The 22,134-nt window shown below is 54.0% G+C and overlaps 8 protein-coding genes across 8 annotated transcripts; 4 read left to right on the plus strand and 4 right to left on the minus strand.

Moving 5' to 3' along the window:
* Positions 1-4,253, minus strand: P152DRAFT_454340 (putative chromosome segregation protein SudA; the record flags this gene model as incomplete). The annotated part of the gene is made up of 5 exons (XM_033678573.1): positions 3,886-4,253; positions 3,674-3,833; positions 936-3,617; positions 409-844; positions 1-311 (listed from the first exon to the last, which is right to left on the minus strand). The coding sequence occupies exons 1-5, from the start codon at positions 3,921-3,923 to the stop codon at positions 4-6; spliced, it is 3,624 nt and encodes a 1,207-aa protein (XP_033537723.1). The 5' UTR covers positions 3,924-4,253.
* Positions 4,254-4,814: 561 nt separating this feature from the next.
* Positions 4,815-5,438, plus strand: P152DRAFT_382310 (uncharacterized protein; the record flags this gene model as incomplete). Its single annotated transcript, XM_033675757.1, has 1 exon — positions 4,815-5,438. A coding segment is annotated over one exon (624 nt), but the record flags the coding sequence as incomplete, so codon positions are not given.
* A 63-nt stretch (positions 5,439-5,501) lies between these two features.
* Positions 5,502-5,708, plus strand: P152DRAFT_375392 (uncharacterized protein; the record flags this gene model as incomplete). The annotated part of the gene is made up of 1 exon (XM_033675602.1): positions 5,502-5,708. A coding segment is annotated over one exon (207 nt), but the record flags the coding sequence as incomplete, so codon positions are not given.
* Positions 5,709-5,754: 46 nt separating this feature from the next.
* Positions 5,755-6,804, minus strand: P152DRAFT_470148 (uncharacterized protein; the record flags this gene model as incomplete). The annotated part of the gene is made up of 1 exon (XM_033680941.1): positions 5,755-6,804. The coding sequence occupies one exon, from the start codon at positions 6,802-6,804 to the stop codon at positions 5,755-5,757; it is 1,050 nt and encodes a 349-aa protein (XP_033537726.1).
* A 2,078-nt stretch (positions 6,805-8,882) lies between these two features.
* Positions 8,883-9,500, minus strand: P152DRAFT_470149 (uncharacterized protein; the record flags this gene model as incomplete). The annotated part of the gene is made up of 3 exons (XM_033680942.1): positions 8,883-9,187; positions 9,239-9,396; positions 9,451-9,500. The coding sequence occupies 3 exons, from the start codon at positions 9,498-9,500 to the stop codon at positions 8,883-8,885; spliced, it is 513 nt and encodes a 170-aa protein (XP_033537727.1).
* Positions 9,501-11,075: 1,575 nt separating this feature from the next.
* P152DRAFT_110612 (uncharacterized protein) lies at positions 11,076-12,483 on the plus strand. The gene has a single exon (XM_033673623.1). The coding sequence runs from the start codon at positions 11,567-11,569 to the stop codon at positions 12,323-12,325; it is 759 nt and encodes a 252-aa protein (XP_033537728.1). The 5' UTR covers positions 11,076-11,566; the 3' UTR covers positions 12,326-12,483.
* On the plus strand, positions 12,402-15,266 carry P152DRAFT_478681 (uncharacterized protein; the record flags this gene model as incomplete). Its single annotated transcript, XM_033681673.1, has 2 exons — positions 12,402-12,538; positions 13,574-15,266. 2 exons carry the CDS (start codon positions 12,402-12,404, stop codon positions 14,883-14,885), a joined length of 1,449 nt encoding a protein of 482 aa, XP_033537729.1. The 3' UTR covers positions 14,886-15,266.
* A 552-nt stretch (positions 15,267-15,818) lies between these two features.
* Positions 15,819-19,619, minus strand: P152DRAFT_470151 (Pkinase-domain-containing protein; the record flags this gene model as incomplete). Its single annotated transcript, XM_033680943.1, has 2 exons — positions 15,819-16,111; positions 16,187-19,619. The coding sequence occupies 2 exons, from the start codon at positions 19,617-19,619 to the stop codon at positions 15,819-15,821; spliced, it is 3,726 nt and encodes a 1,241-aa protein (XP_033537730.1).
* Positions 19,620-22,134: the final 2,515 nt, after the last annotated feature.

A 22,134-nucleotide genomic window follows, 5' to 3' on the forward strand; every position in this document is an offset into this window, starting at 1 on the left:
CAATCACTGCTTCTGCCCCTCCACAAACTCCAATGCCGCACTCCGATCTACCACGTCGATGCTGCTTGTCTTGTTGCTGTAGCTCACTCCGTAGCACTTCTCCGCCACGTGCACCATCTCCGGCCGGAACGTCGTGCAGATGAACTGCCCGCCCCCCTGCTCTGGGTCCGGGCTGGCCGACAACTCCTCCAGCATCTTGGCCACCGCCGTGCGGTACTGCGCGTCCAGGTTCGCATCGATCTCGTCGAAGAGGTAGAAGGGTGCGGGGTCGCATTTTTGGATCGCGAAGACGAGCGCGAGAGCGCAGAGGCCTGGGGGGGTTAGTCCGAGTCCGTAGGAGAAAGAATGGTGGAGATGAGAGGAAATATCGGGAGGAAGGGGAAATAGATGGAAGGGCGAAACACTCACTCTTCTGTCCCCCGCTCAACTGCTGAATCCGCTGCTGCTCATCATGCTTGCTATTAAAGCTCACACTAATCCCCACCCCCACATAATTCTCCACGCTCTCCTCCTCGCTCTCCTCCTCCTCGCGCGCGGCCGCCGTCTGCCGATCGCTGCGCCGCTGGATGATCAACCGCCCCTTGCCCGCCGGCACCAGCCGCTCGAACACGATCGCGAACTCCCGCGACACCTGCTTGAACGTGCGCTCGATCGCCGCGTCCTTCTCGTGGTCGAGATGGTCGATGAGCCCTTCGATGGCGGCTTGCGATCGGTCGAGGTCTTTGCGGCGGTTTTCGAGGTTGTGTTTTTCTTTGGTGTGGTTGGCGTATTGCTCGAAGGCTTTCTTGTTGACGTGCGTGTATTTCTTGAGGGCGTTGTTGACTTTGTGGAGTTGTTTGATGGCCTGGTTCCATCCATCATCAGTTTTTAGTCGAAATCACGTAGATTGTAAGATGTAGGTGAAGCGAAGTATAGGTTGAAGGAAGCAGACTTACCCGATCCGAGTCCATCCTCTCATACTTATCAAACGCTTCCTCCGGCAACACCCCCAGATCGCGAATATTCCGATCACATTCCTCCTTCTTCTGCACCAGTAACGCCTTCTTCGCGCTACTCTTATCCATCCGCTTCCGATGCCGCTCCACCATCCGCGCCAGCTCCTCGTGCCCCTGCTGCTTCTCCGCCCGCTCACGCTGCCCCTCCTCCAACTGCGTCTTCGTCTGCTCCATCTCCGCCTCGTTGTCCTCCAGCTGCCGCTCCAGCGCCGCCAGCTTCTTCTGTGCCCGCTTGAGGTCGTGTTGCCGCGCCTGGAGCCGCTCGGCTTCGTTGCGGCCGCCGCCCGGTCGGTCGCTGGAGGAGTCGACGTCGCGGGTCTGTAGTTGCTCGACGCGGAGGCGGAGGTTTTCGCGCAGTTCGGCTTCGATGGCTGATTTGCGGCTTTCGAGTTGGAGCACTTGGCTGTTGAGGTCGGTGTATTTGGGGTTCAGAGTCTGGATGCGTGAGCCGAGTTGTTGCAGCTGTTGGGTCTCTTGCGCAGAGATTCCGCTCTTGAAATCACCGCCCAGTTCGTCTTCAAAGCCTTGTAGCTGATCGCCAAGCCTCTTCGCCTGTGCCTCTGTGTTTGCCTTCGCTTTGTGCTTCGCTTCCAACTCTCCCTTCTTGCGATGCAAGTCCTGAGACTTGCTTCGGAGCTCCTGCTGCAATGACGGGTAAGATGAGCTCAGATGCTCCCGCTGTTGCCTCATGCGTTCGATGACACCGTATGCCTTCGTGATCTCCTGGTCTTTGCGCTCAATCTGTCGTCTGGCATCATCTAGCTTGTCCTGCAAATCGTCCTGCTCCTCGCGAAGCTGCGCCACTTTTCGCACCGCGTCTAGTCGAGAGTGTTGAGGGTCTTGATATCCGCCAGTCAGCGCCCCTTTCTTGTCTGCTCGGTCACCGTCGGGTGTGATGGCGTTAACACTGTGGCTTCTCGCGTATTGGGCGCAGATTTGTAGATTCGGGCAAACGATGGTCTTGCCGAAGACATGCTGGAATGCTGCATCATACTCATCCTCGTATGTGAGTTTCGACGCCAATGGGATAGCGTCTGATGCCTTTGGGAAGTTCGTGGACTTGTTGCGCAGCCGATTCAGCGGCATGAAGGTGACACGGCCCAGCTTTTCACGATTGAGGATCTCCAGCACTCTTGACGCCGTCTCATCCGTGTCGACCACATAATGGAACAGACTACTCCCGGCAGTCACTTCCGCTGCGACCTTGTACCTCTCGTACGGCGTAAACAGCTCAGCAAGTGTGCCATACACACCATCCAAGTTGTGCTCGCGTTTGATTCGCCGCACCGCTGCGATGCCACGGCTGGTGTTCTGGTCCATCATATGCGACAGCGATCGCTCTGCTCGATGGAGCTCGTCCCTCGCCCGTTTGTTGGTCGAGTTGAGCTTCATTTCCTCGCGCTGCAACTCTTTGCGCTGATCGCTGAGCTCATCGCGCGACTCCTTGGCCTTTTGCTGACCCTTCGCCCTTTCGTCGACATCGTTATCACGGTTATCGATCGTGCGCTGCAGATCGCTAATGCCCTTTTGGAGCGAGGCTATCTCGTTGCTGAGGGCTGCTATTTCTTCGCTGGTCTCGGCGAGGACAGCTTTGCTGGTTGCTGATGCGGTGTTGCAATCGTTGATTTGGGTCTGCAGGAAATCATCCCGGGCTTTTTTGCTCTTGAACTGTGAAGCACGGGCTTGCTTGCTATACAGAAGCTGTCGTGAATTTTGGGCTTCATCGAGCTGCTCCTTGAGCTCTTGTTCCTGGTTTCTCTTCTTGTTATATTCAGGAAGAATCTTCTGCAGTTCGTCCTCTCGTTGCTTGATCTGTGCGCGAACTTCTCGAAGCTCCCGGTCATGACGAGCTTTACGTTGTGCCGCAGCCGACTGTCCATCGGTCAGACTCTTAACGTCGAGCTCGATCTTCGCCTTGTCTTTGACATAGTCCTTCCGTTCATCCTCGAACTGGTCCTTTTCGGCCTTGAGGAGATCGAGTTGTTGGTTGAACTGCGCAATTTCCGAGTCAAGCTGATCGAGTTCGATCTGTCCTTCCACAAGGCGCTCTCGGTTCTCATCGGTCTCATCGACACCACGACTCCGCTGATCCTCGATTGCCTGCAGACTTTGAACAACCTCTTGCTGCTCACTGTAATAGATGCTGTACTCCAAGCAACGCCGTTCTCGATCCCTTTCTTGATACTCTTTCAGCTCTGCTTTTTCCTCTTCTAGCTCCGCAATTCGTTCCCGGATATACGTGAGCAACGCATCGATCTTTTCGCGTTTGCTCGCCGTATCCTCCATTAGCTTCAAGCTCTCACGTCGTCTTGTTTCATAGACCTGTGTGCCCGCAACCTCTTTCAATAGGCTCAGTCGTTCGGTGTCTTTCATGTTCGTAAGAGTAGTGACCCTGCCTTGAGGAACGATGTAGTAAGGATTCGAACGTGAAAACCCGGCCGACTCGAGAAGGTTCATGACATCGGACTTAGTGGCATTCTTGCGATCGAGGGAATACTCGTCTTTCTTCAGGCCAATGGTCCGGCGAAGCACGAGCTCCTCTTTGCCGGTGGGGAATCGCTCATCGCTGTTGTCAAATATGATCTCGACATATGCAGACATGACTGCAGAGCCAGATCCTTCCTATGAACTCAAGTCAATATTTCCTGCGCCGGGTGTCTGCGAAGTGGAAAGCTTACATGGAGCAGTGCTTGCCGCTCCTCGCGGCCCATCTGTGTATACGCGTCGCTGAGCACGAACCGGATCGCGGCGAAGAAGTTACTCTTCCCCGAGCCATTGCGACCGACAATGACATTGGTCTTTGGAGAAAACGGTTCAATCACCGTTTGGTCCTTGTAGCTATGGAGGTGTTAGTGGTAGTTCGCTGGTAGGGCTTGGTGGTATCGCGAACCTCTTGAACCCTTGAATGATGATTTGCTTGATATGCATCTTGTCAGCTTGTTCTGCAATGCAGCACGCGTCAAAGTAAGAGTCTAGGCGACCTAGTTGCCCTGCATCATGTACAAAGGAAGATCATTAATGAGGTTGACGCGCTTGAACGATGAGCGCGTTCGCGGACATCGGAGAGCAGCCAAGTGCGGGATGACGGTCCACTTTTATTATGCCTCAGGCTTCAAGGCTGAATCCGAGTTTCAAATCTACATGTATTATCAAGTCCCGGAGTTTTGTCGTAATCTGTCGCACGGGTAATTAGTGCTAAAATGGTTGGGAGTCAGGTGATTTGGTGACAGCAGCAAAGTAGTATTATTATTGTGTCAGTTATGTGTTCTATGTGAATAATTTCCTATGTTAGAAGCAGATAATTAGAGAAGATAGAAGAAGGAGATAGAAAAATGGGGCACAAGGCCACAAGGCACCAACGCATGTAATTAGTCAGCTTAGGTAGTTCCCCACATGGGCCTCGCTGAGAGGCCTGACGGGCGTATGAATCTCTCTCTCTCTCTCTGTTCTATGTGAATGCCCGGTTCCCTGGCCCTGCAGATACGAGACTCATGGCAAGATTATTAATGCAGTTTGTAGCCTTAAGTTAGTTAGGCTCCTAGATCTAATCCTTTGGCCTGTGACATAATCCCTACCCGGCTTAGTTACTAGTATTATTGTCTCTTAATTTAAATGGTCTCCAGTAACTAGTAACTACGTACCCGCCATATATGTATATAGATCCTGCGCAGCCCGCCCGCATAGGGAGCTCGACATCAAACATCCTAACTGAATGTAGGTGCTTATATGCTTGATGCTGACGAAGCGGTTCTAATCACCAAAGGTATTCATGTGAGTCAATCGGATATTTTGAAGCGTCTCGTCGGTTGCCTTTCACTTCTGTCTTCTCCGTATAATGAACAGCAAATCTGGAACTACGCCCACGTATCCGAGCTCTGGAAATTCCACGGCTGGATCAACGAAGAGGAATCCCAGCAAGCACGGCTGCACTACGGTGGCTATAGTATCAAAACCCATCTTAGCCTCCGCATCATCACACTCAAAACTGACCTCTGGTACCGCAACAACCTCTTCAACTTCATCAACTCCACCGACCATGACACCTCCGGAATGCTGCGATTCCTCATCGACGAGCTCCAAACGGCCGAGGATGCTAGCGAGCGCATCTGGATTCTAGGACACGTCGCCTCGGGATGGGATGCGAGGGGCAGCCTTCCAAAGCCCAGCGACCTGTTCTATCAGATCGTCGACCGCTTTTCTCCGCACGTCATTGCGGGGATCTTCTTCGGTCACACTCATGAGGACCAGGTCATGGTGTACTATTCAAACAATGGGACGGAGCAGACGAGCGAGCACGCGTTGATGACAGGTTGGATCGGCCCGAGTGTCACGCCGCTCACGCGTCTCAACTCGGGATTCCGGGTATACGAAGTCGATACGGGCGACTTCAGCATCTACGAGTCCTGGACTTTCTATACCGACGTCTCGACTTTCTCCGAGCTGCCAGAAACCGGGCCAACCTACCAGCTGGAGTATTCTGCGCGCGAAGAATATGGCTCCGTAGTTGGCTGGCCGGATGACGCGCCACTGCATGCTACGTTCTGGCATGCCGTGACGGAAGCCAGGGAGCGAGACCGTACGGTACTGGACAAGTTTATACGGTTCGAAGACAAGTCTAGTGGTCAGGGATTTGATCATTGCACGACGGATGAGTGCGCCCGTGCGAAGATTTGCTACATGCGGAGCGGGAGTACGGCATTGGGGGCGAGGTGCTCACGACTATAATGCGATTGACAAAATAGACCTACTTCTCGCGTGTTCATCCATAGAACGGGCTCGGATACAGTTCGGCCGCCTTCTCACTCACCACCTTGATGATATGCTCGAATGCATCATTCCTGGCCTGTTCGGTGTCGCCGCCGTTCACCAAGGCTTGCAAGGTCGCATATCTTTGGTAGAAGGCGCTGTACCGCTTGAAATACTCCACCGACCGACCAACATCTTCCTCGGAGATACTCGCGAGGGAATCCATTAGCATCCAAGCCGTCTCGTTTGCGGACGATCCGATCAAGGCCATTGGACCGCTTAAAAAACTCCCATGCTTGATTCCAAGCGTCACGTGCGCTGCCGCGATAAAATACGAACCCTGGTTAATGTCGTTGAACCAGGTAGTCGGAAGTTCCGATGAGTTGGCGTCGTAGATCTGCCGTTGCTGGCCGAGAATAGCCAACGAGCAGTCAAGAACCGCCCAGTATGATGTTTGGTAGTCTGGGTGCTTCTCAGGGTCCATGAAGTAATGACAGTGCAAGGCAAGCATCACTCCTCGGACAAACAACTGAAGCATCGACGATTGGATATGAGGACGATCCAGTGATTTGGGTCCGATTACTGGATTTCGCCGGCTTGAGACGCAAGCCAGCGATGCTTTCAACGATTGTCGGAGTTTGGCGTCGAATTCGAGGACATCTTTATATTTTAGATCGGGTGCGGCGGAATTGATGTTCGAGATAATTGCGCAGATGTCAGGTAATATCTCCGCCAACCGCGTCTGGAATGTGGATGTGGTATGCTCTGGGAAAGCGCCTTGTGGCGTATGTACCATGTCCACCGACAGTTGGTCCTCGTCGATATTTGCTGGTGGCCGAGTCGAATAGTCTTGAGGGCGGATAAGTGTCGGCATGCCGGATCCGATAGCGACATGCAAATCGAGAAACACGATCGTTGCCCATAGGCGTCTTCGCATCTCCTTCTCGAATGGGCTCATACCTTCCAGGGGCTCTGGATCTCGATGGAGTGATAGGCCCATTGCAGTACGCTGAACGAAGCCCATGAAGTTCCATAGCGTATCGCTATCGTTATGCGACACCATGTCGAGGACCTTGGCCACAGCGACCAACGTCAATGTTCGGACCGTAGTTAGCGTGGGCTTGAGCATAAAAGGAGTCCTTTGAAGCGCCTCTTGCGCTCCTTGAAGTAGATAATATAACCTCCTAGTTCGACAGGACGGTGGGACACACTCCATGTCGTTTGAAGCAAATGCTCCCAGCGCTAACATAATAAACAACTGGGAAAGCCAATCATCTCCCACCGTTTCACCATTGGCCATGAATCTGTCATAACGCTCCAAGAAGCTCTTCTCGTGCTCAACCGGGTAGATGACGTGGAATGTCCGGAAATATGTTTGCAGCAAAAATCGTACTTTGTCAGGATCCGGAAGGAATTCTAGAAGGTTGAGTTGGGTAGGACCTGCAAGGACAGTGGTACCGTTTCCAAAGGGATAGTTATGGAAACGCTTCGGGGGAAATCGCATCTTTAACTCCTTCAAACGCCGTTTAATCGTCCGATCCTCCTCGCGACTTGACCAGCCTACGGGCAGTAAATCGGCACTCTACAATGAGTCAATAAGACTGCTCATCTCTCAAGAAAAAATGGAGAAACTCACCTCCTTCAGAAGTAGGCCATAATGACTCCGTCCACCATGCCTGACTCGGCCATTACAATAAGTGAACACGGCATCCGGTCGACCTGTGTCCATAGGCTCCGGGCCTTCCTCAGGGGTGGCACCCGTCGTTCTCAATGATGTTTCGTCTCCAGGTGATGATTGCGGTGGAGTACTATCGTATTGGCAACTGTCTGCTCGACCAGTCTGTTTGCATCGGCTACACGGCTTCTGGCGGTCACAAGACACTTTACTGCGATGACAGCGCGAGCAAGAGAGAACCGTCCGCCTCCTCTTCCGCCCTGTGGGCCGGACCGGTAGCGAACGGGAAGTCGTGGGGTGTGAATCTCTGACTTGACGGTCTTCAAAAGAGTCAGGGGTTAACGTCTTGATTTTTAAGGTTTGGGATTCGGATGGCGACGGCATGATGAATCCGTTAAGTGCTATTCGGCTGATCGATATCGTTTCATCGGCTGGTAGGAAAACAAGAGAATTCAATCCGCGATATCACTGTAGACCGCCTGTCTATCTATATAGATTCTCGTCATTAGATCGATAAACAGTTGTCCTCCACAACCTCTGGAGAAGACCACGCGTTAAGTCACAGGATTCTAGCCTTGCAAGCAATAACTAACTACGGAAATAGTATTATTAATAACTAGTTACCGGAAATTGGTTACGTATGATGGCCGATGGGTCATGGATCATTGGATCAAGCACCTCATTAGTCATCCGCGGACTCATCCCGTCTCGACCATGAGTCATGTGCCATTCGAGTTTCGACATCACGACTTTCTGTTCAGTTTACAATTTACATGTCATCCACTGGGCCTCGCAGAGAGGCCTGACGGGCGTATGAATCTCTCTCTCTCTCTCACACACATATCATCCACCCGTGACCCAGGACAATTCTCTCAATACCGGTATCATGATGCGTTTGTCTCCCAAAGTTTGAAGGCGATTCTAAGACACAAACTCATCGGGTCCCTAGGTAGGTAAGTATCCCGAAACCGCAGTTTGTGGATATAGTCACCGCGTCAAACCGCAACAAGTATCTAGCACCCCTAACGGCTACCTCGGAACGGTCCTACCATCATACAAGCTGTTCAAGTCTCAGTGACCATTAGTGACGATTCTAAACGGCATGTAAACGCGCCAGAAGCGCATAGCCACTTCCTACACCCACAAATTCCTACACCGAAAGCCATCCGACAGTTCTCCGCTTTCATGAGAGAACCCGCCCATCAAGACATGAGCACAAGTGACAAGCAGACTAGTCGGCACAAGGCCTACCAAGGCCCCTCTATTACGCCTGGTCGTTACCGGTTTTCGGCGAGATACTTGTGGTCTCTTATTCCTGAGCGTTGCAAAATGTCATCAAAAAGACGCTTTATACGGCTTGATTTGCTTGTCCAGCTTTATTTCATTACTATTGTCACGAGATCGAATATTCTTTCCCTGCAAATATCTGCCGTCCCATCTTCACTGCTTTCTTAACACCGAAGTGTTTACTCGTGTCCATGGGCATGTCCGTCGCCGCTAGGACCTCCAGAGGGCTGGGGAATCTCAGGGGCTCCACTCGGGGTACCCTTTCCCTTACCCGGGAAGCCTTTCCCTTTCCCGGGGCCATCATCCTTCCCTTTGCCAGGGAATCCGCCCTTCCCCTTGCCAGGGAATCCGCCCTTCCCCTTGCCACCCTTCCCGTGCTCATGCCCCTTGCCCTTGCCCGGGAACCCGGCACCGTCGCCTTTTCCGGGGAACCCACCCTTCCCGGGGAACTTGCCCTTCCCCTTCCCCTTGCCGAAACCAGCGTCTTTGACATTGTCAGTATGTTGGTGTGTTGTAGGTAGGAGCAGGACCTTACCGGTGGCGGCCTCGGCGTCGGCATCAGTCTCGGCACCAGTCTCGGTATCGCGGGCAATCATGGCCGGACCAGCGACCTCTTCGATGGCAGCGCCATACGCTTCCACCTCGCGGGCCTCGACATCGACCGCGGCCATGGGAACGGCCATGGACAGAGCGCTAGGATGTGTGAGATTCAAGCATAGCAATCATCAGAGGGTTGTGTGGGCTCACCTGAAGCCCATAATGGCGAAGAGCGCCAACTTGGAGGAGCTGAGCATCATCTTGAATGAGTGAGTGCTTAAGGAGAGTCTTTGTTGGTCAAAGGCAGATGAAGAGCAAGGAATTGGTTTGCTTTAGTTTAGGTTTTGATTCTCGAAGCTGTGAGCGTAGGGAGTGCTTTATACAAGTTGTGCTCCTACGGAAATGCACTCTACATCGAGCGCATCCAAGGTATTCCCCATGATATCGAAATTGGCGCGATGCCTGGGAACTAGCACGCCATGGATTAACTCTCATCGACAATGAACAGTACAGATGCTCTGCTGTCAATTGCCGGATCACTGATCGCTAATTACATCGCGGATGTCATCATCCAGCACATGCGACACGCTGAATATGATACCAGATTGGCGTTTGTCCACCAATAGCCAACTTCTCCGCAGCCCGGTTAGATGGCTTTCGATTCTAGCCATGTTGATCTCACGATGATCCAATTTATAGCTTGACGGGTTGTCCCTGAGTTTCCACCTTAAAGAATGAATTATCCTATTCGTCTTGCCGACTGATTGGCCCCTGACTAGGGGGTGGAAACCTCCGTATATTGCGAAACCTGCCTCTTATCTATACAGAAAGCCAAGACTCATTCCCGCTGAAGATCAGGACATATGTGTCGTCTAGCCCGGCCTTTACACCTTTCCATATATGCCAAACAGGCCAATGGACGATCAAATTTCTATTACTTTACGGCTCACAAAAGCGTTGTAGCGGTTCGGGCGTTAGCAACTAAAGGCCTAATAAATGAACTTCTATTGCAAAGATGATGCAATTCCCGAGGACTTGGATGGCAAGAAAGGCACTGGTTCTGATATGGTACGACATTGTCTGGGCATTTCAATCTGAAACCGTCACCCTGAAACCTGCTAACTACAGCTTTGACATGTCCATTATTATGAAGATCACCAATTCACAATGCTCCGATTGCAGCTAAATCTGCGCTAAAAAGCTTGTATTCACTCAAATCTAGTATATTCCTCTCCACTTGCTTGTTTACCTGTTGGCGGCATCAGGCATGAGATAATGCCATACATTCACAGAGCGTCCACTTTAGGACCGGTAATGAGTGACTTCACATAAGCACATATATTGCTTGCAGTCCGAGCCTGTTTCGCATGTATAACTTTCCTACTGGCATCTATGGGTCTTCAATTCGCTATACCACATTTGACGCGGATTGACTTCTACAATAGCGAGAAAATCGCGAGTCGACTTGATCAACACACAATCGACATTGCGTGACTTCATTGGTATCCGCTTCGGCAAAATCATATGGAAAGGCAGTCTGGATAGGGCTATGGGTGACGATCATTGTCAACAAAGACTGCGCGTATGCATTCTGCTCTGGCGAATTGGACGTCTAAGGAAATTCCTGAGATTTAGCCCCTTTAACCAAACTCCGCCCTCTAGCCAACTTGAAGAGTAACGATCATACTCGACTCATTGAGCTTTCTTACTACAATTTTAGTCAATTAACTTGAAATATTTTGGCGTCCCGATAAGAATGACCTAATTATTTTCTAAAATCACCGGTTTCTTTCTAGTCGTTGGCTTTGTTCTTTTGTCTCTGTCGAGATGCATTCCTCACCATCAAAAGGATGTACCATGGCATTCCGAAACTTGAGTCCAGATTCTGAACCGAGTGAAGCTCGAGATCAAGTCGCTTTCTCTTCCAGAATGAAACAAAGAGGACTCAAGAGCGTCTTCAGCGGCCTTTCATTGGAGTTTTTGTTGTGGCCGTTTGCGAACATGATGGCTCCATCGTAGCGTTCATTCACTACCCGAGGACATTATACATTCATTGTATCTTGTTATGTGTCGCCCCTTCCGAGCCAGATGCGCTTTCAATCCTGTTAATCAGCTCCACTAACATATGGGACTGATTTTTTATCAAATTATGGACAATCTTCATTATGACAGGTCTTATTCTTGAAACGGTGTTGAGAAATTACCTCCACACCAATCAGCAGTACGAAGTAGCTCAGGACTGGACATAGCGGCCGTGGTTACCTGTGCGGTGTTGAAGGATGACGTCCATCGACTGGCTAACGTTACAGATGGTACAGCCGTCAATATGACCGGCATTCTGCGAGCTTTCCCGGGGTTCGGAGTAGAGGGACTGAGCCCGGAAAGTGCGCAGGAGTGCAGATGGATGAGGCAGAATTCATATGGTGGCAGGCCTGGTAGAAACTGCTCTTGGGAGGCCATCGCGGCGTTGATATATGGATCGAAGACTCATTGGCAATGGGTCAAGACAGAACATATGGCCTTCGTGGAACGGGTGATGGGTGATTCTAATCACCTACGGTACATTGCATACAGCAGGCTTCTCCGAACACTGGCCACATCAATTACCACAACAGCAACCGGACCGACCAACCCTGCGATCTCGAATATACGGAGGCTCTTATTTCCCGGTTATTGGACGTCCATCGAAATGTGTCCAATCACCTGCGATCGATATAAAATTCAATTAGTGATCTTTGTCCAAACAATAGATAAAACCGGGCTTACATCACGAGAGATATTTTCCGAAGGATCCAACAATGCAGCCCAGCGGGTATTATGGAAAACCAACAACCACTTTGAGCCTATATTCCCCCACTTCCAAGGTAATGATAATCCAGAAGGGCATAATTGGGCCGTTGGAGAACTCAGGATTGAGCTTCCAAAACTTCGAACGGACACCCATAGAGCTCCCGGGGATCCAAACCAGCCGAACACACGTCCGCTACAGCGAAAGATATGGTCAAGTAAAGCCGCGGGTCAGGGTGCAAATCAAGGGCCAACGACCGCGGGAACGTCATGCCGGGTGTTGTCGTATATCGTTTAGCCACCGGGGGGGTTTCCCGAGCCCCAAAGGAGGCATTTGTATTAAGTAGCACGCGCAATTCCACTGCCTATCGACAATGACCCTGGTAATAACGGTGGAGGAGGCGGAGTCGGAGAGGGCGGAGGTGACGGGAGAGATGGAGGCGGAGGGAATGCAGGCGGAGAAAATGGAGGAGGGGGTTACGGAGGTGGGGGAGGCAAAGGGGGTCCCAAGGTTCGAAAAACCGCCCAATCGAGATCGAACTCGATCCCAAAAGAGGTGAAGACGGAGAGGCCCCTGGAAGGTTCGCAAAATAACCCAATCCCGGTCGATGATAATTAAGCTGACTGCCAAGGGGGAAACGGCAAGAAAAGGCCACCACCAGATGGAGGGGATACGGATGGTCCGAAGAGCAAGAAGCCAAAACTAGGGGAGGGCGATTGGGATAGAGAGGGCTCCGCACCCCTCAAGGCCAATGCCAAGCCGCTGAGAACTTGGACAAGAGCGGAGCTCGAAGACGAGACGGCTAAGACTCTCCGGCCCATGGCCCATCAACATAACGTATACATTTACTCGAGGACCCGAAAGGCCATCACAGTTCTTACATTAACAGTGGCAAACTTGCCGAGAGGGAACTGAAGTTCCGGCGGTGCTGCATAAAAAGAACCAGAAACAGTAAGCGAAATGAGTAAGACGAGGACTGCGGACAAGAATGAATAGACGGTTTTTTAATTCTAATAGGACTCCGATATAAATGAAAGATGATAAGATATATGGTGTATGTCAAACTGAATGTGAGAATCTGATATCAAATCTCCAATGGAATTGAAACAAGAACTTTCGCCTTGGCAAGGGGAGACAAACTTCTTCCGCAGTACAACTTCCTGGAGATGTGATATTTCTCGTTCGTGTTTTGTTTAAGTAAAGGTACTTCGAATCAAGACTCTACGAAGTCCGGATTTCATCATCTAATTACTGCTGTCAACTGGAGGTTACAACTTAGCAGAAATCCGTCGTTTTTATAAACGCAACTGTGTCACGTCTGCAATCCGGTCAACTCCTCAGCTACCACCACCTCCTCCACCACCACGACATCCCACCAGATCTTCTATCCTCGTTCCACTACTCCTTTCACCAATCTTCACTCCCCTCCACCCGGAAGTCTCCTATATCTTCCCAATTCTCGCCTTTTTAGGCGAGCCCACATTCGCTCATCGTGGCGTCGTTAATCGAATCCCACCTAATTAACCCGCTCCGCGACCTTGGCAGCAGTCCCTTCATCTTTAAGCCGGACGGATCGCTCGCGTGGTCGACGACGCTTCGATCTACAGTCCGGTCAGCACGCGAGATATCGGCCAATCTGGTGCGGAATATCCCCGACGAAGTCCTCGCCGTGTTACCGGAACAACTACGGGGCATATTGAAAGAACCGGCACAACCTCCAAGCACCCTCTCCCGGCTTCTCGAGTCCGTCTACGACCCCACGACCCTCATCAGCATCTTTCTCCTCTTCCTTACTATCGTCCTCCTCCACCGCCACCTCTTCCCTCACTCCAAAATGTCGTGGTCGTCCCGCCTCCCCTCCTGGGGGAGTCGCTTTAGCCCCTTCAGTCGGAGCCCTGTATCCCCAGTATCCCCCGCCGAAGTCTCCGAATCCGACTACTCCTATATCACCGCGTCCGATATCGACCGGCCTACCACCCACACAACTAGTACCCACACACACCATCACCACCACCACCACCACCACCGCTCTCCCCCCTTCGGCGACCCCCCTCAAGAGGTCCCCGGCGGCTCGCACACCGATGTCCTCCTCCTAAAACACCGCTCCGTCGCCTATCCCGTGCACTACCCCCGGGACACCATCGCCTCCGGGCATCTCCTCGTCGGCGACATCCGCTCCATGGCCGCCAAGAAGCTCTCCACCTCCCCCGCCGCCTCCACCGCCGCCTCCCCCATCGACCCCCGCCGCATCAACCTCCTCTACCGCGGCCAAAAGCTCACCAACGACGACCTCCCCGCCCGCGACGCCGGCTTCCGCAGCGGCGTCGACCGCTCCAACGAGATCCTCGTCCTCCTCTCCGGCCGACCTGGCAACGACGGCGCCTCCGACGACGACGCCTCCATCACCGCCTCCGACGCCGACGCGACGTCCGCCGCATCCAGCCCCAACGCCTCCAAGAAGAAACCCCGCAAAAAGCGCGGCAAGAAGGCCGCCGCCAAGGCCCGCCCATCGGACGCCGCCAGCGGCGCCTCCACCCCAGCGTCCAGCAGTTCCATCCCTCCCGCGCCGCCGTTCCCGCCCGCTAGCGACCCGGCCGGGCAGCTCGCGGCACTCACGCAGCATTTCCGGCAGGCGCTAGTGCCGAGCGCGGAGCGGTTCCTGAGCGCGCCGCCGGCGGACGCGGCGGCGCGGCGGTTCGATCATAAGCGAATCACGGAGACGATCTTGCAGCAGGTGCTGTTGAAGCTGGATGCGGTGGAGGTGGATGGGCGGGAGGATTTGCGGGCGATGCGAAAGGGGTTGGTGAAGGAGGTGCAGGGGTGGTTTGGGAGGCTGGATGATGTGGTGAAAGAGTGAAAGTGAAATGATTAGGAGCGGAAGGCCGGAGGTTTGCAGTGTCCGCCCTGTTTTGAACGGGGTTTCTCTACTCTTGGCTTTTGGATGTATGACGGACGTCGCTTGGGAATTTGGGTTGGATATGGCCCCCTGCAAGGCGTTCGCAGGGAGAATGATGCCGGTCTTTGGGCATTGTGCATAGCCTGTGTTACCCGGGAATATGGTAGGCATTGCACGGCTGCATTGAGCGGTACCGTATGATATCAAAAGGAATAGACCCAAAAGATTTGTTTTCCATATTCAAAATTGCGCCAACCTCGTTGGTGTGCGCTTTACATATTCTTCGTTCTCCCTGGATATCTGCTGCGTAAGACCTCAAAAATGCACGCAACCAGCGATTTCAGCAAACGTTAATTTTTGACATAATTTAGCCTGCTTCAAGCTCCGTAGAACTGAGACCTTCATTGGACTTTCCCCACCCCATTTTATCCAGCCCGTCTAGAAAGTCCAAGGAAGTCCGTCCTGAGTATCCAGCCACCGATCCCGAATGGAAGTGTCCGGCATCGCAGCTCCACCCATCCATCGTCTAGGCATCCTGTCGCAAAAGAGAAATGTGATCTTCGTTATCGAGGATATGCCACGGAAAACGTAGCCAGAGGAACCGGAAGGGAAAGGGCGTAAGTTGACGTGAGCCGAAAAGCCGAAAGATGAGGACGACGACGACGATGATGGTGATGATGATGATGATGATGATGATGATGATGCCCTTGATGACCTAAAATGCAAACCTCGGGAAACGGAGAAGGGTGGGAAATTCCAGAGTGAGAATAAACGGCGATTGATCGGGATCTAATAATGGTATATCCGCATCTATCAGTCCTGCGAGCGTTCAGGATCCTTCGACCTCCTCTTCTCGCCTCCTTTCCCTTTTCCTTGTCCTTTCCAATCCCATGCTCACGTCCACTTCCCTTCCTCTCCCCCCTCCGCCTCCCGACACCACCCACTCTCCATCACCTGCCCGATCGTCACCCGCTGCTCTACGTCGCGGTCCAGCATGCGCCGCACCAGGTCGATGCTCTCGTCCGACATGACGTACGGCACGCGCAGGTCGTGGTCCATGATCTCGTCGATGGAGTAGAACGGGTTCTCCTTGTAGATGATCGTGTACAGCAGGATGCCGAGCGCCCACACATCCTGCTCTTTGCCGCGGTAGGAGCGGCCGGCGAGGACTTCGGGGGCGGCGTAGTCTGGGGGGAGGGATTAGCGGATGGGTTCGGGATGGTTGAAGAAGAAGGAACTAAGAAAATATAGGGGGGACATACCAATCGTCCCGACAAACACATCAAACGGCCCGTTCTTGAGATACGCCGCGCTCCCGAAATCGATCAACTTGATATTCCCTTCCCCATCCAAGATGACGTTCTCATCCTTGATGTCGCGATGCACCACCTTCGCCTTCGTATGCAGATGATGCACCGCGCTGGCCACCTGCACGAAGATCTTCCGACACTCCGCCTCCTCCATGTTCACCCGCAGCTCGATGTAGTCGAACAGGTCCATCCCGGGCAGCCCGTGCGGAACCATGCAAATGTAGTAGTTCACGTCGTCCTCGAAGAAGTCGGACATCTCCACGATGTTCGCGTGCCGCAGCCCGTCGCGCCGGAGGTAGTCCAACACGTGGATCTCGAGCGGGACGGTGCCGAGGCGACGGTCACGCGTCCACGTGTCCACGAGGATCCGCCGCTTCGTAACGTACTTCACGACTACTTTGGAGTTAGTGCGCTTGAAGCGGCAGAGTTTCACCTGTCCGTAGGCGCCTTGGCCCATGTCCTCCAGGACGGCGAATTCCTCGATGGACTTCTTGGGCTTCGAGGGGGTGGGGTCGGTGGGGGGCACGATGTGGTTCCGCGCCGTGGCGTCGAGGGACGGGTGATCGCGGGCGTTGGTGACTTCAGCGGTGGCATGCACGTCGCTGGTGACGGGGGGGCTGGCGGTCGAGCGGAGTTGTTGGGTGAGGAGGGATTTCGCGGGAGAGATGTCGTGATTGAGAGAGTCGGGAACGCGCTCGTGTGGGAGTCGAGGCGATTCCTCGCGTGGAAAGTCGGAGGAGGCGCGCTCGCTTCCGCTGTCTTCGTGCTTGAGTACGACGACCCCCTTTTGACCAGGGCTGGGCTGGTGGGGTGGAGTGCCTGGACGGGAGACTAGTGGGGTGAGGGGACCTTCGCCATGGCTTGCGGCGTGGAGTTGGCGGGAGTAGGTGATCCAGAGTGCGTAGACGAGCTGGGAGTTTGTGTCGGGCGGTTGGATGTTCGGGTCGGATTCATCGACGACGACGTCGCTGACGTGGGAGCTGTGTGAGGGATGTGGCGAGCGACTCTCTTTCGGAGACGAGCTCACGACGCGCATTTGGCAGTCGACCATGATGTCTGTCCCAACGCGGTGTTTGGCTTTCAATCCGTGCGGTCGATTCCACGAGTCCTCGGCGAGTGATGCTGCGCTTGGGCCAAGGTGATCTCGTAAAGAGCGGAGTGCTCGAGCGCGTCGGAAGCTATGCTCGGGGACCACGATGCCGTCCGTCAATTCGACGGGCTCCTCTTCTTCGATGACCTCGAGGAGACGGCTAAACCCGGGAATGAGCTCGTCGATCGGCAACCCGGTGGGCGAAGGCTGGCCGAACAAGGCTGATGAGAAGACCGAATTGGCCGATGATACTGTCAGGTCTTCTGACGAGAGCACTACGATGCCGGCGATATGCGGGAATGATGAGATGCGGAAGAGCGTGTCGTAGGGACCGAGTTGAGGAGTGAGGGGAGTTTGTGGCCGTGAAGTGGCCGTCGCATCTGGCAAGTCTGCAGGTGAAGTGAATATCTGAACCGCTGACTCCGCGGAAACCGGCTCCATGGTGATGGGAATGTGAATGCCTGTGGTCATCTTCGCCGTGAAGTATGGCCACCGTTCAATTTGCTCCAGATCCAACGCCCCTGTGTTCGTTCCCTTTAATCGCGGAACGCCCTTCACCAACCGCAATAGGTCCTGTCCGCGCCGAATGCGTTCGACGCCCCAGATTTTGAGGACGTCGCCCCAGGCGCGTACAACGCATCCCGTTTCGTCCACGGCGACAAAGGCGGCGTCTTCGGCGATCTCTTCTAGCACCCAAATCAGGCTGCCACGCTTCTCTTTCACCCACAAGCTCGCGGACCCGACGGCACCATTCCGCTTGACGATCGGTACGACGTCACCGCACAACAGCACCCCTCTGCTATTCTCCTTCGAATGGCGACCATGCAACGGCGGATTCTCCTCTTGCGGCTTCGGTACTAGTTCTGGTGTAGACGAGTCCTTCCCATTGTTGCTGCGTCGTTTATTCGAGTATCGACTCGGTGGTTTCGACAACAATTTCGCAGTGACCCCGCTACCAAGTGAAGAGAGCAGCCCGCTCGCCGGGCTTTCCTGCCCTGATCCATTCCCTCCATTCCCTCCATTCCCAGGCGGACTCGCACCCCGACTTGACGCCGAGTCCTGACCCGGATCTTCCAGCTCCGCCATCAACTTCCCACGAAGCCAATCCCGACGCTCCTCTTTAACGACCTCGAGGATCCCAAGCTTCCGCACCTCGGCCCGCGTCACGCCGAAAACGAGACATGCAAGGTCGTTCGCCGCAGTGATGGTCCAGGGGCTCGCGGACTCGGTGGTGAAGATGGCTTGGGCGGCGGCGCGGAAGCGCGTTCCGTGGCCGTGGGGGGCGGTGGCGGCGGTGGCGCCGTGCGATCCGGCAAAGGAGCCGAGAGCTTGGAGGTTGGCGGTGGAGACGGCGGCGGCGGTGCGCGAGGGGGGGTGGACGGATTGGGGGTGCGTACCGGGTGGCTCGTTGACGTTGTATGGCTGGGCGAGGGCGTCGGCGAGGCGGGATTGGAGTTCGAGGGGGCCGACATCGGTGAGGGTTCGTTTGAGGGAAGCCCGGGGTGGGTTGAATTTCGAGACCTTGTGCTGTTCCATATTTGGCGGAGAGGCCTTCGGCGCGGACGAGGATATAGATCGCTCGTCTTCCTCCAGAATTACATTGCTCACGGCGCTCATCCGAATCGGTTGGGGATCGTTCAATGCCCCCGAAGCCCCGTCCCACGGCTCCAACTTCTGCAATTCCGGATGTCCGTCAAGCGACGATGTGGGGCTCTCCGTCTGCATACCAAAGCTTTTCTCAAAGATATTCTCCCCGCTCACATCCGCCGGCCCCGTCAATGGCCCTTGTAGCCCCAACCCTTGCGCCTCGATCAAATTCGCTCGGGCCAACAGCTCCATCATACTCTGTACCTCCTGATCCCCACTCATCCGGGCCTGCGCGTTCGCAAGGCCCTGATTCGATGCCGCCCAGCCCATCTTTGCGCCCATGAAGTCGATAGAGCGGCGCAGGACATTCTGGCGGTTATGCAGCAGTTCCTCGGACTGCTGCGCGAAGGAGAAGGAGTGGAGGGACTCGGAGGGGAAGCGGTTGAGGTCTTCGCTGAAGTGGAGCGCTAGGGAGGCGTGGCCGGGGTCGTGGGCAAACTGATCCCGCGGCGGGGGGAAGGAGAGGGTCATGGAGGAGGAGCGGGTAGTGGAGCCCGGTGTGCGGGCGCCAACGGGAGTGCGGGCGGGGTGTTGGCGGATGCGGCGAAGGCCAGACGATCCCAGGCCATGTTCGTGCTCGGGAATGATGGGCGTTCTGGCAGGTAAGGGTACAGTTAGACATGTTATTCCGCGTTCGATTAGCGCCATGACATCGTGGCACGGAGGCGATCGAAGTCCGGAGAGCTAGAGCCATTTGTCATACCTTGAAAGAAGGTCCAAACTATTCGCATCCAACGAAAATCGAGCTCTTGGAATGTCCAGCCCTGTCGCCCCGGCCTGCCTCAAGAGATTGCTGGTGCTTTTGTTCGTTCTGATTTTAATCTCGTCTTGTGATGTGAGGATATGGGTCGAGGGGGGGTTGGTTTCGCTGATACTCGGTTGTAAGGTGCCTAGAGTCACAAGATCGAAGTAAGCGGGAGGTTCGAATGAATGGTCCTGATGCTGAAGTATATGTTGCAATTGCTGGGGAAAACTAAGCACAACCAGATCTCATAATCTCGATCGAATCAGGAAACTGAGTACACATGCTCTATGCCACAGTGCCCCGGATTTGGTTACGAGGCACTAGATTATTCCCCATCTCGTCTGAGCCTATCTCCGCGGGAAGGTCGGATTACCCAGCCCACGGTGGCACCGAACCATCCAGGCCACGGAGCAAGGCGAGACGGGGATAACCGGTCCTTGGATCCCTCGGTGCATAGTATATAGACGCATCTTCCAAGAAAAGCCGCACGACTCACCATGATCTTCTGGCGAGGTCATCACCCTCTGAAAAGCAAAGCCGGGCGTCTGTCACAGCCAGCAGCGCAGGGCACAGGTGAGACGAGACGGAACCGGCGTGGGAAAGGCGGGATCGATATCGGGGGAGGTGGATGGTAGAGGTACAGTAACTCGGGTAGATGTCACTAGTACGGCGGATATATACGATTGCAAGTCTTTTCGAAATGGCTGGGTGATGGCGAGTCGAGAATTCGAGAGAACCGGAGGGGTCGAGCGGACTTGAGTCTTGGTACTTCGGGTCAGGTAGGGCAACTTGCGAGGATGATCATATAGGCGTGGTACCTATATCGGTGTCCAGGACAGGTTCATGAGGAAGCCCATGGGGTGACGTTGGGATGGAATATGGATGCTTGGGGGAGAAGCAAGCGGGGCGGAAATCGGACACAGGAGGTAATGATCACCGGCAGGGTTTTGGATGAGGGTAGTTCGAGAAGGGCCAGATGGTGAAAAGATAGATGTTCGAGCAAGGTAGATATCAAAGCATTGAAGAGAGCAAAGAGGGGATATGGGAGAGATGGACGATGCAGCGGAGATGCACCAAGCTGATCTGATCTGGTGGCAGTGCGGGATGAATGACTGACGGATGCGATGGAACGGAATGAGATCGTCGTGTGCGGTGGAGCTGCAGCCACGAACCAACAAACAGGAGTATCTGCAATAAATGACCTCCGTCAACCCTTAATCACCGTTACGGCGGATTATGTGACTAACTTTAACTATAGACGGTAATATGTCTGACCACTCATGTCTCCACGATGAACAGATGAGAAGTGTCGTGGAGGTGAAAAGGGAGAACCAGTGTCCCGCATCTGGCTTGTGATCAATTCCTGTCCACGCTGCAAGTCTCAAAACGATATTATATCGATTTCGATTCAATCCCTCCCGCCTGAAACACTCCCCAGATCCGTGACTCGATTCGACTCAACTCGACCCCAAAGTCCCAGATGACCCGATCTCGCGGACTCCTCAGATCACCGGTACATCCCAATATTACCCCCCGTTGGCGCTATTTGTGTGCCCCGAAGACCCTGATTCTTCAACGCAGTAGGGACGCCATCTGTTGCCCAGCCACGGGGTGAATCGGTGGAACCGCGCCGGCTTGATCCCCATCGATCGGCCGGTGGGAATCAGGAACCGGTAGGGTGCTCCGTCGCGTCCCGTCGACAGGACATAAGGCGTAGATACATAAATGACCCGGTAATGGGTTAGGGAACGTACCTATCTATCGTACTTCTCGATGAACAATATAAATCCGGTACAACTCGGGCGACGCATCCGTTCTGCACCCGCGTATATTGCCGTGCTGAGTTCTGACATTCCTACCATCCCACGTCGACCAGCGCGTCGGGACGCCTACAGCGCCATCGAGGAGCGAGGAGCCGCGGTATGCGTTGGATCATAGATGTAAGGCGGTGGAATCTGATATCGGGGATGGACGACAGGGGACGAAGGCTCCGATGGGGAGGTTGCTGTGCGTAAGTGGGTAGGTTCGTGCCGGACAAGGGAAGTAGAAGTAGAGTCGACGGCAAGCAGAAGACGAGGACTAGGTAGTTATAGAATATTTTAGATTAGAGAGCACCGATACATAAACCCCTGGCAATGATGATCGCGACCGTTCGCCGTCCAACCCTCGAAACGCTCGATATGAGGATTACGTCACAGATGATATTCAGGTCGCGACAGCTCTGCTTTTCTGTAGTACGACCACCAGCATCCACTCCGCAACGTTGAACTCTTGGTGCAACTTCGTCTCGGCCGGCAATAACCCATATCCCCGATCCCATCTCTGATAGCAGTGCTACCCATCAATTTGACTTCCTTCGCCCCACGAACCACGATCCGATCTCCCTCCCTCACCATAACGGCACTCCCCCATCCTCAT

This window comes from Eremomyces bilateralis, assembly GCF_010015585.1.
Source record: "Eremomyces bilateralis CBS 781.70 unplaced genomic scaffold P152scaffold_2, whole genome shotgun sequence".
Lineage (NCBI taxonomy): Eukaryota > Fungi > Ascomycota > Dothideomycetes > Eremomycetales > Eremomycetaceae > Eremomyces > Eremomyces bilateralis.